Here is a 15,607-nt window from a genome sequence, read left to right as displayed (position 1 = left end):
TCCGCGGAGCTGCCGTTTCTCCCGCCGGCCTCGCTCCGGCACACCTGCGCGTGCAGGTTCTCCGCAGGGAGCACACACCTACTTCCAGGGCTTGCTTCTCCAGGACTCAGCTCCCTAGAGCTGGGACAGGCCACGCATGGCGCCCCGGCCCTTGTGGCGCCCTGGCTTCATCCAATGCACTGTGGCAGGGGCAAAAGAGGGATTTCGCTCGGAAGCAAAGCTGGTGCTGGTTGGGAATGAGTGCGGATGCCATCCTGCTCACCTGGAGGGCATGCGGTTGGAGATTGCCGCTTCTGCCAGCCAGCCAGCCAGCCATATTACCTGGAAAAGCAAAGGCTCGTTCCTTGCTGACCCAGAAAATGGAGGTACAGTGCCCTTTTGCCTCGCTTCCTCAGACAAGCTGGAGCCTCCAGCAGTCGCCTCTCTGGGAGATCTCCAGGAAGGAGTCCCGGCCACCTTCAACTGCTCCAGTCCCTACGTTTGTCCGTTCGCAACCAGCTCCCTCCAGTGGACGGGCTACAATGCGGAGGCCTCCCTCGTGTCTGAGCAGGTCCAGCTAAGCACCGCAGGGGTGCTCTGGAGAGAAACCCTCCACACGTCGTTTTCCTGGAAGGAGCACAACCAGAAGCTGAGCTGCGAGCTGTCTGTGGGCACGGAGAAGGCGGTGGGAGACATCACAGTCCGAGTGAAGCGTGAGTGGCGCGGGACCGGAGTGCTGGGGAGGGGGCGTGAGCGGTGGCGCTCGCTATCGTTCCCACTCCACCGTCTCCTTTTCGGCTTGGGAATATTCAGCGTGCTACAAAAGCAGGGCAAAGTTGCCCTAAAGAAAAAGTAGGCCAAAGAAAGGACAGCAGAGCTTGAAATAGGCTAGCCCAGGGGTCGGCAACCCGCGGCTCCGGAGCCGCACGTGGCTCTTGCACCCCTCTGCTGCGGCTCCGTCGCTCAAAACACGCGCCAGCACAGCCCCCGATCTGCTCGAAGCTCCACTCGGGAACACAGCGATAGCTAGTTAAGTAAATCAGCTAGTAAATTACTACGTTCCTCTGCTAAACAAGCTTCCTGCAGGCGCTCGTGTTACACAAAACACTGCTGAAAAGATTTATTTATTTATTTATTAAAACATTTCTATGCCGCCCCATTCGCCGAAGCCTCGGGGCAGCTCACAACATAAAATTAAAATATAATACATACAACAAATTAAAGATTCCCTTTGTCCCAATGTAATCCCTTTTATCTGAATGTTAAAAGCTGCGCTTGGGACCTGTCACAATTCACAGCACTTGACTTTTTATCTGCTAATCGGTCACTAACACACCTATAGTGATCTGTGTCGATTTGCTTTTACTGCTGACGAACTTATGGGGTTTGCTGTTTAATGCATGCAGCCCTTTAGCACTGACTTTGACTCTTCAGGAAGCTGTTCTCCTATTCAAAATATATGAAAGGAGTCCTACTAGCTTATAATGTAAGATTAAAAATAACAGTTTTTAGTGACTGAACAAGAGCTGCAGCTAAATCATAATGAAGATAATACATAGCATTAAGGTAAAAAACGATATATGCAGTGTTATCTTCATTTTAGAGGTCAAAAGGGTTTTGCGGCTCCCGGTGTTTCCTTTTGTGTGGGAAACGGGTCCAAATGGCTCTTTGAGTGTCAAAGGTTGCCAACCCCTGGGCTAGGGCAACCCGGACTCTCGTCGTGCCTGCAGCTAAATCTGGGCTTTGAAAAGGCCCGCGGGAGGCCTGTGGAAGGCCAGGGGTCTTCCTTGCAGGGATCTCCTCCAGTGATTCCCATCTTTTCTTCCTTCACGGATTTTTATGGGGGCAAGAAAGGCAGAAGAATCAGTGGGGAATGCAGGAGAGCTGCAAGGGGGAAGGATGGCGTCTGGGCGGTGCTAAGAGTCGAAGAACGAGAGACAGTGTGGTGCAGTGGTTAAGCACATGGGATTGGGACTGTACCCGGGTTCTAATCTTCTAATCCGCACTCAGCCACAGAGCCAACTGGGTGTCTTTGGGCCAGTCTCCGCCTCTCAGCCCAGCCCACCTCACAGGGGTGTCGTTGCGGGGATAGGATGGAGAGCAGCAGGGGGAGACAGTTGTAAACCTTCCAGAGTTCTTTAAAAAGCCCAAGGCAGGCTGTGAGTCTAACAAATAAGAACTGGGCAATGTGAGAAACCCTCAAGCACAACGTTTCTCTGTCTAAAAGCAGCCCCAGATTTTCCAGACCATGGGCTGCTTCTCCTCCAGAGGGGCTGGCCAACAGCTCCCATTCTCCTCAGCCATTTGGGAGCTGTAATCCAGCCCTGGCCCAAGGGGAAGGCAGACCCTCCCCTGCTCACCCACCCCCAGTGCTGGGCACGGCTTGGTCTGGCAGGAGCTGCTGAAGCGATTGCTCCTTGCAACCCGCGGCCGCTCTCAGCCCCGCTTCACCTGCTCCTAGATGCCCCGCAAGGCGTGGCGGTGTCCCTGAACCCCCCCGCCCAGAACATCCGAGTGGGCGACGCAGCCTCCCTGGTGTGCAACGTCAACAGCAGCTACCCAGACGTCGCGAGCTACCGGTGGTTCAAAGATGGCGCTGCCAGTGGAAACGAGCGGGTTAAATCCTTCCCCAGCGTCGCCCGGGAAGATTATGGGCAGTACCGCTGCGAAGCCACCAACTCGGTCGGCACCGGAAGAGCTGAGGAGGTGACATTCTTCGTTTTCTGTGAGTACCAAGGACGCGGTCCCCCCGAGACTGGGCGGTCGAGCCCAGGAGGGGCCCCGGGAGGGGTATGGGGTGCCCACCCGGGGCCCCACACGCAGACTTCCGGCCCTTTATCTTGCCATCTCTGCGAGTGCGAGTTTACCTCTGTCAGAACTTCGCACTGTATCTGTGTGGTCGGAACACCTTGTATAGCCAACGGGATGGCTGGGGATGATGGGGCTTGTCCGCGCTCTGTCTGGGGAGCTTGGACGGCCGGGTGCTGTGGCACTCCCACTTGCGGGGTCCCGTAGGCAGCTGGAGGGCCACGGAACAGAGCGCGGGACTGGTGCCCCCGGCTGCTCCGGCACGGCTCTTCTTGTCCGAGTGTCCCGGGCCGGAGGGGCTGCCACAGAGAGGAGGCGGCGGAAGCGCTGCCACGGCACTTGGCGCGGGGCTGTTTCACACATGGCTCTCCCCTGCCCCTTCCCCTCTCCCCGTCGCCCCAGCCCCGGTCTTGTCGGTGAGCCCTTCCTCGAGCGTAAGGGAAGGCGAGGCGGTCACGCTGGCGTGCGACGTCCCCGGGGAAGACAAGCAGGAGCTGCAGTACAGCTGGTCCAAGAACGGTGCCTGGCTGCAGGACGGCGCCACCCGGAGCCTGGCTTTCCACGAGGTCGGCGTGGCGGACGCGGGCTCCTACATGTGCCAAGTGCAGAACGACAGGGGGAGCGAGACGTCGCGGGCCGTGGAGCTGAACATCGTCTGTGAGTTCCCGGGGGCCCCGTTTCCTGCCCGACGTCCCGGGCCCTGAGGCGCTTGTGGTGCCACTCCAGTGAGGCCCTTGCTGCCCAGGGTCTTCTGGCCGGGAAATGAAATCCAGCCAGGACTGGGGTGCGCCCTGAGTGCACAGAGCTCTGCGCTCAACCCTATGTAGGTTTGGCCAGAAGCAAGCACCGCAATTCCCAGCATGCCCCAGCCAGCAAGGCTGGCTGGAGCATGCTGGGAGAGAGAAGACAGGATCCGGGGTCAGACTAGATGGCCCGGGAGACCCCTTCTGCCTCGCGCTGCTTCTGTCTTTCTGCGTCTTCGGCCTTCTCGCGCCCTTCCTGGGACTTGCTGCTGGCAAGGAGAGCTGCAGGTGAAAACAGACTCGGCCTTATCCCGCTGGGCTGCTTCGGAGCCTGCCTCCTCTTGTATTCTGGGCTGTGGGAGGTTCTCCAGAATCCACCTCTTGGGCTGAGTTTGGGCTCTCAAGTGCAACTCCCCCTTTTCGCCTGTCCAAGCCTGTCCCCTGGGGACTTAACTGGCTAAGGGGGCCACCCCAAGCCAGCTGCTCCCACCGTTCCTCGGCCTTCCAAGAAAGGGAGGGTTTTTCTGGCTAAACAGACACAGGATCGCACCTGAAGGTCGTTTGCTCTCCTCCATCCTCCGACAGAGGATGTGCCCCTACAGCAGGGACACAGGCACCCGTAACTCCGGGAAATTTATTTTTCCCAGGGCTACCAGAGTAAGCAAAAGAGGGTGGAGACCTGCAGTGCAACAGGGGCTTATCTTGCAACGAGTTGGACTTGGAATCCATCGCGCTGCCTCCCAGTATAGCCATGGTGTTGTTAACGCCATCAGGCCTTCTTCGATGTAGGCTGACCCTACAAATGACAGCCCCGCAAAATGTCCCAGCCGTGGCAGCCCTGCTCAGCTCTTGTCAATGTGTGTGCTTGTGCATGTACATGCAGATTTATATTCCTCCGGAGAGAGGCGGAAGTTGCTCTCTGAGCCGGTGCCAAACTGGATGGGAAGACGGCTCAGCCTGAGGAAGCGAGAAGTTTCGGAGCCCGTTGAAACGGCCAGGCCAGCAGTGTGCGCAGCAGAAATGCAGCCCAGCTGGCCAGATGCCTGTGCTTGATGAGCGGGGGTCTGCTTTGCGTTACACTAACCAGGGAGCTTCGGGGACAGATGAAATGGGGGGTTTATGAGCGTTGCACTGAAGTTAAAGAATGAGAGCCGGCAAGGCTGGCTCTGTGAACGTGCATCTCCACCCGCTTGAGCAAGGCTCAGGTTCAGCGCTGCCTGCTTTCCTTTTACACTCCGAGCTGGTAAATACGACCACATCCCCTCAGTCTTTTCCATTCCCGTATAGTTGCCCTTCCTTATCTGTTTCTGTGAATTTGTTTGTGTACGTCTAGCACACTTGGAATGTGGGTTCGGACGTAGCACACGCAAAACCGGCGTTGTCAGATCGCCTCCAAGCCCATTCCAAGCTTTGCGCTAGCTCTGGGCCAGCAGTGCTGAGCTTTACGCCATGAGCAGAAGTACGGAAATGGCAGACCCGAAGCTGGGGCCTGGAGGAGGCGACAGGGTGCCGTGGCGCAGGGCAGCGGGCTGAATAGCGGACGTGCCTGGAGGGGGCCGGATGGGGAAGAGCCGTCCTGATGCCCGGCGTTGCCAGATTCCTCAGGGAAACGAAGCACAAGCCCCAGAGATGTTTTAAAAAGCCCTCTACTGCAGGTTTTGATGTGCACAGCCTGGCTCTGTGTGGCTTTAAGGGCCCTGAAGGGCACCCCTGTTTGTATGGAAGGCGAAGAGGGCATTTGATTTCGGGACGAAAAGCCCGCGCACGTCCAAGGAGTGCGAAGGAGGTCCGCCGGGCCAGCCGGCGGAGGGGCAGGGAGCCTCCCAGGGAGTCAGGCGCTTCCCACTGCGTCCTGCCTCAACTAAGCCCCCCGTGGTTGCCTTTGCCCTGCGCAGATCCTCCCAGGAGCCCCTCCCTCACCCTCTTCCAGGAGACCCGGGAGGGACAGCTGGCCTTCCTGGCCTGCACTGTGGACAGCAACCCGCAGGCCACCCTGAGCCTCTACCAGGACGGGCGGCTCGTCGCGAGGAGCAGTTCCCACTCGGTTCTCAGCCAGCGGCGCAGCATCACCTCCACCCGCAACGCCCTGAAGCTGGAGATCAAGAAGGTGGTCCCAGAAGACGCGGGGGAGTACGAGTGCGTGGCCACCAACAGCTACGGCAACTCCAGCAGCACGCAGCTCTTCAGCGTCCAGAGTGAGTCGGCCGCTCTGCAAACGCACGGTGGCGCTTGAGTAGCGTGGGTCTGGGGGCACCTTAAGAACATGCAGATCTAGAGGGGCCCGCAGTGAGGGGACTTGTGCGCAGAAGGGACCTGGCCAGTCAGGGATCTTCGCAGGTGGCTTGGCTCCGGCCCGGCTCTGCCTGACCTCTGCTTGCAGGGGAGGGTTTCCCTGCTAAGCCAGCCGCTGTGCTTGCTTGCGTCTGGCCGGCCACAGCCTGGAGCAGAGCGTGCTTGCTGTTATCGCAACACTGGGAATAATGCGAGTCGCTGCCCAGGGCATCTGGAAGGCGCCGGGCTGGGAAGGCTGTTTGCAGCGTCGGGACAAAAGGCCGGTCTCTGCCCCAGAGAGCCTGCAGTCTCGACTTGAGGAAAATGTTTACAGGAAGAGCTGTGTCCAGCGTATCCTCACAATGCCACACAAGGCAGCCGTCAGATGGACGAGCGTTCCTGGGGGATCCCAGGCCGGTCTTTCATCCCGTTCCGTTCATTATGCTTCCAGGCGGCCCAATAGCCAAAGCTCTCTGGGCAGTTTCCAGGGAGGGAAACTTTTAAAAGCACAACATGGTACCTAGTATGCAATGTACAATTTAAAAGTCCTGAGACGTTTATGTATAGGATGGGATAGAAAAGTTTTAAATAAATAAGTTTTATAAATAAAATGACTCTGTGCTTGCACAGGTGGCAAGCTCCCCTTGCCGCACCCACACGTGCCCTGTTGAGGGGGTGTTGGGAGTCGCAGGCCGAAACGTCTGCCAGGCCTCAAGTTGCCCGCCCCACCCCGGGCCGATCCAGCTCGTTAGCCAGGCAATTAACCGGTGTGCTCTGCCTGTCCCTGCCGCCCTCCTCACAGCCGCCCGAGTGCACGTCAGCCCCTCCAGCGAAGTCCCCGAAGGCGAGCGCGTCGCCCTGACCTGCCTGGCCGCCTCGGGGCCGGGAGAAGAGTCCACGTACACCTGGTACAAGAATGCCAAGTGGCTGCGGGCCGGGCCGGAGAGCGCCCTGGTCTTCCCCGCGGTGGCCAGCACGGACGCCGGGACGTTCCACTGCGAAGCCCGGAGCAGGAATGGCAGCAGCGCCTCCCCGGCCGTCCCTCTCCGGGTCCTGTGTGAGCAGCCCTGCCCCTGCCCCAGGGAGGGAGGCGGGACCACCCCCCCACGAAAACAGGCAGCTGTGGGGTCGTGGGCTGCAGGGGACCATGGCAGGGCGAGCCGCTGGCGGGCCCTCTCCCCACGTGCCCCTCCGAGGCACGTTGTGGGGCGCCCAGCTGCCGCCGCCGCCACTTCCCAAGCCCAGTGGTCCTCTGGGGACAGAAGAGGGAGGCCGTTGCGGCTGATGCCTCCCCTGCAGCGCGGAGAAGGGGGCTCCACGGGAGGAAAGGGGGTCCCCGGGTGGACTGCCCTGAGGGGACGCGGGAAGGGCAGGAGGGGCAGCGCTGGGAGGCGACGGGGTTGGCGCAGGAGGCCCTCGTGCTTGGACACCTGAAGGGAAGGAGGGGGTGGGGACTGGGGGGTCTTCCAAAAGCAGGAGTGGGGTTTTGCCGTGTGGGGATGGGGATGGGGAGGGCCTTTGTGTGTGTGTGTGACAGAGAATGTGTGTGTGGGAACTGGGATGCGGGGAAAAGGGGGAGGGCGGCGAATGTGGGGGGCAGAGCATGGGGAGTGATATGGCATGGGCCTTCACAGAGCAAGGTTCCCTTGGCCACGGGTGAGGTGAGCCCCAGGGCCGCCTTCGGCATGCAGGGGCCCCAGCCCCCTCTGCGCCTCGCCTGGCCAGGCTGCCCGGCCGTTGGGCCAAGCTGCCCCCAGCAGCCCTTCTGCAGTGGCGCGGCTGCCCCGGCTGCTGCCCCCAGGCCCTCCAGGGCTGCCCAGCCCCAGGCTGGGGCACCTCGCAGGCTGGTTTGGTCGGCTTGGCCGGGAGGCAGGCTGGGGGCAACGGGAAGCCGAGGGGAGGGGCGGGGGCTTGCCCTGCTCCGGGCAGCGGAAGGCGTGCCTGCACCACGCGTCAAATGCGGGCCAGTGCTGCGTCTCCCCCGCCCTGGACGTGGCCAAATGCAAAGCAACACAAAGCAGCAGGAATGGCACGCAGGGGCGTAAAATCGAACGGGGCAGAATCGAGCCCTCCGTGCCTCCTGGGGGAACGACCGGCTAGCGGACCAACAGCCACGGCTCAAGCCACCACAGCCACGGAGCAGGCTCGGGGGGGGCAGTGGCCCTTTGGACGCCCCCTTCCTACGCCATGGAGGACTTTAGGGCCAGGGCCGGCACCCCGGCTTGGCCTTGGAGGCACGTGGGCGGCTGGAGCAGGACCGGCACAGCACGGCCCACGATGCCACAGCGGCCAGCGATGGGGCTGTGCGTGCCGCCCCAGACTGTCACAGCTGCTTTGTGAGGGACGCTCCATCCCTTGTGCCGGACCCCTTAATTAGTGGGGGGGGGCGGTGTGAGGTGGGCACCACAAGTCTGCTGCTGCCAACAGTCTCGGGGGCAAATCTGCCCGTCCGCATTCCCCACCTGCCCGGTCCCCAGGCAGTTCCCCAGCCAAGGGCAATTTTGCACAGCCCCCTCCCCATCCCAAAGCGCTGCGATGCCTCTCGCAAGACGCCACGCGTGGCAGGAAGAGCATCCCGCTAAAGTGTGCGGCCGTTTTCCGTGCTTTTGTCTGCACCCCTTTGGTCTTTGCCGCCGTGATGCAGCTCCAGAGTTGGGCCCCCCAGCCTGGATTAGGAGCTGGGGCTCGGGTGCGAGATCTCTGGTTTTGCAGCCATTACTGGCTCTAGGAGGGAAGCAGGCAGGCCTGCGACCGGGTTGCCATCCCAGAGGAGCACGGGCTGCAGGGGCCCGTTTCCTTGCAAATGCTGACCCCCTCCCTCTGGTTCCCAGTGGCCTCCTCAGAGAAATCCGTTGAGGTGGAAAAGATGGAACAGCAGAGCAAGGCCTTGTGGGCGGTGGCCCCTGGAGTCCTCTGCCCGGAAGCTCCCTCTGTGCCATGGGCACCCACACGCCTTGCTTTCTGCCCCATAGATTCTCCACGCCTGCCCATTATGAGCTCCTTGCTGCAGACCCGAGGGGGGCGTCTTGGCATCCTCCAGTGCACCGTCGACAGCGACCCCCCGTCCGAGCTGGCCCTGTACAAGGGGGACACGCTCATTGGCTCCACCAGCAGCAGCCCTGCGGACGGGGACCCACGGCTCCGCGTGACCTCCGCGCACAACACACTGAAGCTGAGCATCACAGACGTGACCCTGGAAGACGAAGGGCCGTACGTGTGTTCCGCTGAAAACCGCTACGGAAAGTCGACGGCTTCCCTGGACTTCGCTGCTGAGAGTGAGTCCCTGGGAGAGACGCATTTCCGCACGTGCGAGAACAGCGAAGCTACGATTGGCCCCTCAGGGATAAGGCAGGATGGATGATCCCCCTGAGAACATCGGATGATCCCCCTGAGAAGCACACCTGTGGAGATGCGGTCACCTGTTTGTGTGTGTCTGCTGGGGTTGGGAGCGCCTGCATAGAAACAGAGTGAGTCAGAAGGGGTCTCCCGGGCCATCTAGTCTGACCTCTGGCTCCAGCCGGCTCTGCTCATGACATGCCCACCATGTATACGTCCAGCCTGTCCTTGAACACCCGCACCGATGGGGCCTCAATGACCTCCCGTGGAAGCCCATTCCACACCCTCGGGGTCCTGACTGTCAGGAAGTGCTTCCTGGCATCCAAACTGAACCTGGGCTCCCTGAGCTTTGCTCCGTCGGAGCTCGTCCTGCCTTCCTTTGCAGGGGAGGACATGTCTCTGCCCACCTCTGTGTGACACCCCCTCACGTACCTGTGTGTCGCCAACGTGTCTCCCAGGGATGCAGCACAGAGGCCCCGATCCTCCGGCCTGCACGGCCAGTCTGGTCTCAAGCAGCCCGCAGAGCTCCTCCCCTCTTTTCTGAGCAGCCTCCCCTGGTTTCCTCCCTGCAGCGGCGGAAGTGGTGGCCACGCCATCTCCAGAGGTGCGGGAAGGCGCTCCGCTCCGCCTGTCCTGTGCGGTGAACAGCAGTGCTTCGGGCCCGGCCAACTACACGTGGTACAAGGACGGCCTCATCCTGCGCGAGGCCTCTGGGGAGTCCCTGGAGTTCCAGCGAGTGACGCGCGAGGATGCCGGGGTGTACCGCTGCCAGGTGGAGAAGCAGCGCATCCGCAAGGCCTCCCGCTCTCTCGCCGTGTCTGTGCTACGTAAGAGCCCTGCAGGGAGCTTCCCCACAAAACCGTGCTTTTCCCATGATTTTGTAGGCACGCACTTTACCTGCTTACTATATTTCGTGATGCCCAATGGCTGACTCTCCCTGGGGGGGCGAGGTCTGAAGAGCAAAATGGGGAACCATATTTAACGTGTGCTTGCTCGAACGAGATTGGGTGGAGCACGGACACCTGTGCAGGCGGCCGGCACAGGGCAAAATGCAGCTCCCACAGTAACCCGGAGCAAGTATCAGCCTCCATTCAGGACAGCCTTCTCCTACTGGCAGCCTCCAGGTGGGCTGGACTGCAACTCCCATCATCCCCAGCCAGCTTGGGCACCGGGGGTGATGGGTGTTGCAATCAGCATGCCTGGAGGGTGCCAGGCTGAGAAAAGCTGCTGCAGAATAGCCACCGCTCGCAGAGACTGTGGCTCCTGAGCAAAGGGAAGGGCTGCTGCAAACCCCCCCACACAGTGCCATGGGGTGCCCCAGACACGTGCCACGGGTCCAGCCCAGGAGCGCGGCAGACCGGGGCCCCTCGGCCGCGGCACCTGAGGGGGTGCCCACTTTGGGTGTTCACCTCTCCATCCCCAAAGCGGGCGTCCCTTGGTGATGCCAAGAGGGCCAAGCGACCGGAGGTGCCGCCTCTTCTCTTGGCCCCACTGCTGCCTCCTTGCCCTGCCCCCTTCCCTGGCATGCCAGGCCCCTGCTGGCGGCTGAAGCCCCTGAAACTGAGCCCCGAGGACAGCACTGGTGGGAACCCCCACGGGCCGGCCGTGCCCAGGGACAGAAGCGGCTGCTCCGTCTCCCTGCCGGCTGACCCACCCCCAGGCTGCTGCCCCGGCTGTGGAGCCCCTGGGCCCAGCAGCTGCCCAGAAAATGCTCCTGGTGATGAAGGGCACCGGGATCCAGAGGAAAGCACAGCCCAGTGTTGGGGGGGGGCTCTTTCCCACCCCCTTGGACAGCCATCTGAGTGGGATGCTGCAGACTGGCGGCCTGCAACAGCAGGGGTTGGACCCGAGGGCCTTCTCGGCCCCCTCCAACTCCACTGCCCGAGGATTCTCGATTCTGTGAAAAGAGCTTCCTGCTGACAGACTGACCCTCCCCTCTGCCCCCGGACCTTTTTTTTCCTGGCCTGGGGATGGTCGCCATTCAAGACAGGCTCTGCCAGCGAGGTCCGTTCCCTCCCCTTGGAGCAGGAGCAAAGAACCCCATGGCCACGGTGCCAGGCCAGCCCTCGGGGGTTCCTCCAGTGGCCCTGCTCCTCACCCTAACTCTAACCCACTCCCATGGTTTGCCTGTTTCCTAGTCTTGGTGTAGCTCCCCCCCCCCAAACCCAAAGGGGGCGACACCCCCCCCCCCCAAGTTCCCTGCATCTGGGCTGCTTTGGTCCTCAAAGGCCTTTTTGTCGACTCGGCTGCGATGCCCACCCTGAGCTGGGGAGGGGGGTGGCCTGCGCCAACAGGCGTTACCTGGGGAGAGGTTCGTGCACCCGCCTCCCTGAGCAGCACCAGCCTGGCCACCTCCGCCGGGCCCTCCCCGCCCCCCAGCCCCTGAATTTACCAGAGTTTCTTCGCCGTACGTGGAGCTGAACGTGCGCTTGGACGTGCGCAGATTGCATGTGTGTGCCAGGGAGCCGGGACCAGCGGCGGGTCCTTCTTGGGCGTGTTTCCCACGGGCAGCTCATGCCCGTCGCTGCACTGCGATTGCAGGGAGCCCCCCGAGCCGCTCTGGATCCCATTTCCACGCACATACGCTCCGAGGGGCGGTTGTGGGGTGCGCCTGTGCCGGCAGGATGCGTGCTGGAGCAACAGGGCCCGTGCCTGTGTTCTCTTCCAGACCCCCCCGGGACTCCCCGGGTGGCCGTTTTTGTGGAGACCGAGAGGGGGAGGGTGGCCGTTTTCCAGTGCTCCGTGGACAGCAACCCCCCAGCCAAACTGGCTCTGTACAAAGGAGGGAAGGTCATCGCCTCCAGCGGATCAGAACCCAACGCGGCCCCCCAGAGGGTCCGCGTCGGAGCGGCCCGCAATGACTTGCAGGTGGAACTGAGGGAACTTGTGCCGGAGGACGAAGGCAGCTACAACATCACGGCCACCAACGCGTATGGCTCCTCCTCCCGGCTGGTGTACTTCCACGTGCAAAGTGAGTGCGGGGGGAACGTGCCTGTGGGCGCTTGCGGGGCGAGGCGTGGGGGTTCTCTGTGTTCTCTTCCGATGGCGGTGCCAAAGCTCCCCAGGCAAGCCCCCTCGCTGCAGCCGCACGGACGAGCCACAGGTGCGGCAGCTGCACGGATCCGGAGCCGCACGCCGCCTGGCCAGGCTCCTCTCCCCGCGGAGCAGGGCCTTTGGGAAGCAGGTGGGTGCAAGTTGCCCCTTCCTTCCGGGCTCAGCCGCCCAAAGGCGTTCGCACTGTCAGAGTGAACGCCGCAGCGCTGCAGGGAGGTTCGTGGCTTGCCCCCAGCCCGCAGCGGATCGCACTGTCGCTCTGCGTGAACGGGAATGTCCCGGAGGCGGCAGGTGCTGCTGCGGCCCGCTCAGAAACAGGCCCCAGCGTCCCGGCAAGGCCAGGCTCCGCAGCGCCACTGCTTTGACGGAGATGTCCTGCCGCAGAAAGCCCAGTTTGGTGCACGCATCCACCTCTGCTGCTTGTGACACCTGGTTCGGGTTGCACAGCACTGACGTCGCTCGTGGGGTTGCTGCCTGCCCTGCGGATTCCTCTGCGTTCCTCGTCAGCCTGTTGGAGGAAAACTTGCTGGGCATTCTTCCCTTCCCCACAAAGCAAGTTGCTAGGTGTAAATACGCTCGAGGTGTGGAACATGTCGTCTTTGTGGTTATCTGTTGTTGTGGTGGTTGAGAAGAGGAAGCAGACACTTTGGGAAGCCCCTCCACAGTTTACCCAAGAGAGAATGAGTGGCTAATGGGAGAGGCTGTGATGCATTTAGACCCCCTTCCTCTGGCCACCTCCTGCCTAGAAATATAATGCCGGGTGGCAACAGGGTGTCAGTGTCAAAACAAAAGTTAGAAGCAGACAAAGGCACTGCTCAGAATGTGATGCAGCCCAGCAGAGAATGGGGCAGAGTTGCCCCGCGGCGCCTCGATAGTGGGATGCCACAGGCTCCCAGATCGGAAGCCAGCGACAGAGCTCGCTCCCCGCATGGGCCCAGGGGTCTGTGCCTGGATCCCCTTCCCCCCTGCAGTCAGCGTGGAAAGGGCCACGCTGGCCGCTTCTCTGAGGATGGAGAAGAAACCCCGGAGAAGGGGGCCGGGGGCAGGCTGGGCATAGGGGGCAGGCCGGCACTGCCGAGGTGAGAGACACCCTGATGCCGCCCCGGCCCCTTCCCTCGCCCCCGAGGGAAGCTGGAAATGGCCACGTGGCGGGACCTGCCATGCCTCCCGCCCCGTGCGGGGTGTCGTCATCCTCAGAACGTGGAGGGAGTCTCTCCTGGATCTCCTCCAAATAAATGGCTGCTCGGCCTCTGCCCGAAAGAAGCCCGAGAGAGATTCACGGCCGCTGCCCCATCTGTCAGGGTGGATCTGCTCGCTTTTAGGGGTGGGCCCAGCCCTCCGCAGCTGCGTGGACTGAGCCGGCCTGCTTCCGTTCCTCTTATTTTACAAGGCCCTCCCGGCACCTCTCAGCCGGCTGCCGTCATGTGTTCCGGCTCCCATTACCAAGGGGAGAAGTGGGGAAGGCGGCGCACTCGGCCGGCAGCTGTCACCCACCGGCTTAGCCAACCAGTGCTTTTTGGCTTCTGCAGAGTCAGCAGCCGCGTGTGCCACGAGCTCAAGCACCCCTGTGCAGCTTTGAGGACGAGGAAGTTGCTTTTGTAATGAAAATTGGAAGCTGAAATGCCCCGGGAGCAAATTCTTGCAGGAAGCACTGCGAGGGGAGCCATCTGAGCGGGATGGTGTAACTGGGTGTCCTGGGCTGAGCAGGCGGTTGGACCCCGTGGCCTTTTGGCCCCTTCCAACTCTGCTGCTCTGTGATTCTAGGTTCCTGCTGCTCTTTTGCATCTGCACAGCCCTACTTAAGATCATTCATCATTACCAGTTGCTAATCAACATCTTGTTTAACGACATTGTGTTGTTTCTGCTGCCCGCTGAAAGCACCTGCACTTCCAAAGCCTTCCTTGGTTGGCCAGCCACTGTTTTTATCGATACTCCATTGGTCCTTCATTCACTGCTCCAGAATCTATATCAATGTGGAGCAATATGGAAGTTTTGTGAATCCATAGGTGTTTTTAGCCGTCTGCAGCACAAGTCTTTTCTGACACATCTCCACCGAGGTCCTGCTTTTAAAACGCGAGCTGCGTTTGCGTCATGGCTTTGCTCTTCAGCTGCTCCTCTGCTCTCCCCCGGGCTCCAGCGGCCCGAGTCCAGGTCACGCCATCCCCAGAGCTGCTGGAAGGGGACTCAGCCAGCCTCGCTTGCAACATGAGGGCCCTCTCCCCCGAGGGCTCCGTCTTCTCCTGGTACAGGAACGGCAGGCGCCTCGCGGGGCACAACGCCAGCGTCCTCGCCTTCCCCAGCATCACCAGCGGGGACGCCGGATCCTACCACTGCCAGGCACGCTCTCTGGAGGAGGGAGGCGCCAGCATCTCCCTGCCGGTCAGCATCACGGTCTACTGTGAGTAGCGCTCCGGCACGTCCGCCATGTTGCCCTGTGGCCCTCGCTCCCCATCCCCACAAGGAAAGCTTCCGGGGCGCCCGTGGCCCAGGGCTGGGCTGGGCTCTCTTCTAACCAGAGGGCTCCATGGTGAAATTCGGAGAAATCCAAACTGGGCATCACCGGAGTCCAGTTCGCCCAGCATTTCCCAAATGCAGGGGATCTGTTGGCCTGGCGTCACTCGGGCGCTTCCTGCCCGTGCGCCTCACGCAGGCCGTTCTGGGGAACCCCGAGCACAGGAGGAAGCGGGGCGGCTGCAGGCACCTCTCTCTGCCCCCCACAGACCCGCCTCGGAAGCCGCAGGTGGCCGCCTTCCTGCAGACGCAGACTGGGCGGGTGGCCATCATCCAGTGCACGGTGGACAGCGAGCCCCCGGCCCAGCTCGCCATATCCCATGGCAAGGAGCTCCTGGCCTCCAGTGTCCGCGCCGGCCCCAGCCGTGCTGGCCAGGGGCGGGTGAGGGTCTCCGCCGCCGTCAACAGCTTGAAGGTGGAGCTGCGGGACGTGGTCATGCAGGACGAAGGCGACTACACGTGTTCTGCCGCCAACGCGTACGGCAACCAGAGTGCCAGCATGACGTTTACCGCAGGGAGTGAGTATGCGCGGGGGCCTCATGTTCCGCCACTTCTGGGCACGGAGGGAAAGGGGACTCGGGGAACTCTCACCAGAGCCGGTGCTGCAACGGCGAAGGCTCGTCTCCAGGCGACACCGGCAGATGTGTTGGACTACCAGTCCCAGCAGCCCCAGCAGCACGGCCAGCCATGAGGCTGATGGGACTCGTAGTCCTCCACATCGAGCGGGCGCCGAGTTGAAGGAAGTGGGTTTAGTCTTTGTAGCTTCCCCTGCCCTTTGGGGACCGACCCGCACATCGAAAAGCTCCCTGCCGAAGGAGCGACATTTCCGATTTTAAGGGCGGTGGCAGGATTCACGGCGAGTGGCACGGCCGGCAGAACGTGGTGCAGCCTGAGCACTTTCGTGG

General features: G+C 61.7%; 1 protein-coding gene across 3 annotated transcripts in view; it reads left to right on the top strand.

Moving 5' to 3' along the window:
* SIGLEC1 (sialic acid binding Ig like lectin 1) overlaps positions 1-15,607 on the top strand; it is a 38,932-nt gene that overhangs the window by 11,145 nt on the left and 12,180 nt on the right. For all 3 annotated transcript variants that reach the window (XM_044429386.1, XM_044429388.1, XM_044429387.1), the window contains exons 4-13: positions 396-692; positions 2,441-2,704; positions 3,190-3,444; positions 5,426-5,725; positions 6,604-6,858; positions 8,774-9,076; positions 9,710-9,964; positions 11,806-12,108; positions 14,329-14,589; positions 14,912-15,220. In XM_044429386.1, coding sequence (XP_044285321.1) covers positions 396-692; positions 2,441-2,704; positions 3,190-3,444; positions 5,426-5,725; positions 6,604-6,858; positions 8,774-9,076; positions 9,710-9,964; positions 11,806-12,108; positions 14,329-14,589; positions 14,912-15,220 — 2,802 coding nt within the window. The remainder of the gene's footprint in view (positions 1-395; positions 693-2,440; positions 2,705-3,189; positions 3,445-5,425; positions 5,726-6,603; positions 6,859-8,773; positions 9,077-9,709; positions 9,965-11,805; positions 12,109-14,328; positions 14,590-14,911; positions 15,221-15,607) is intronic.

Source organism: Varanus komodoensis, unplaced genomic scaffold, assembly GCF_004798865.1.
Source record: "Varanus komodoensis strain SLA01 unplaced genomic scaffold, ASM479886v1 scaffold2, whole genome shotgun sequence".
Classification (NCBI taxonomy): domain Eukaryota; kingdom Metazoa; phylum Chordata; class Lepidosauria; order Squamata; family Varanidae; genus Varanus; species Varanus komodoensis.
This window is presented reverse-complemented; position numbering and strand designations above follow the sequence as displayed.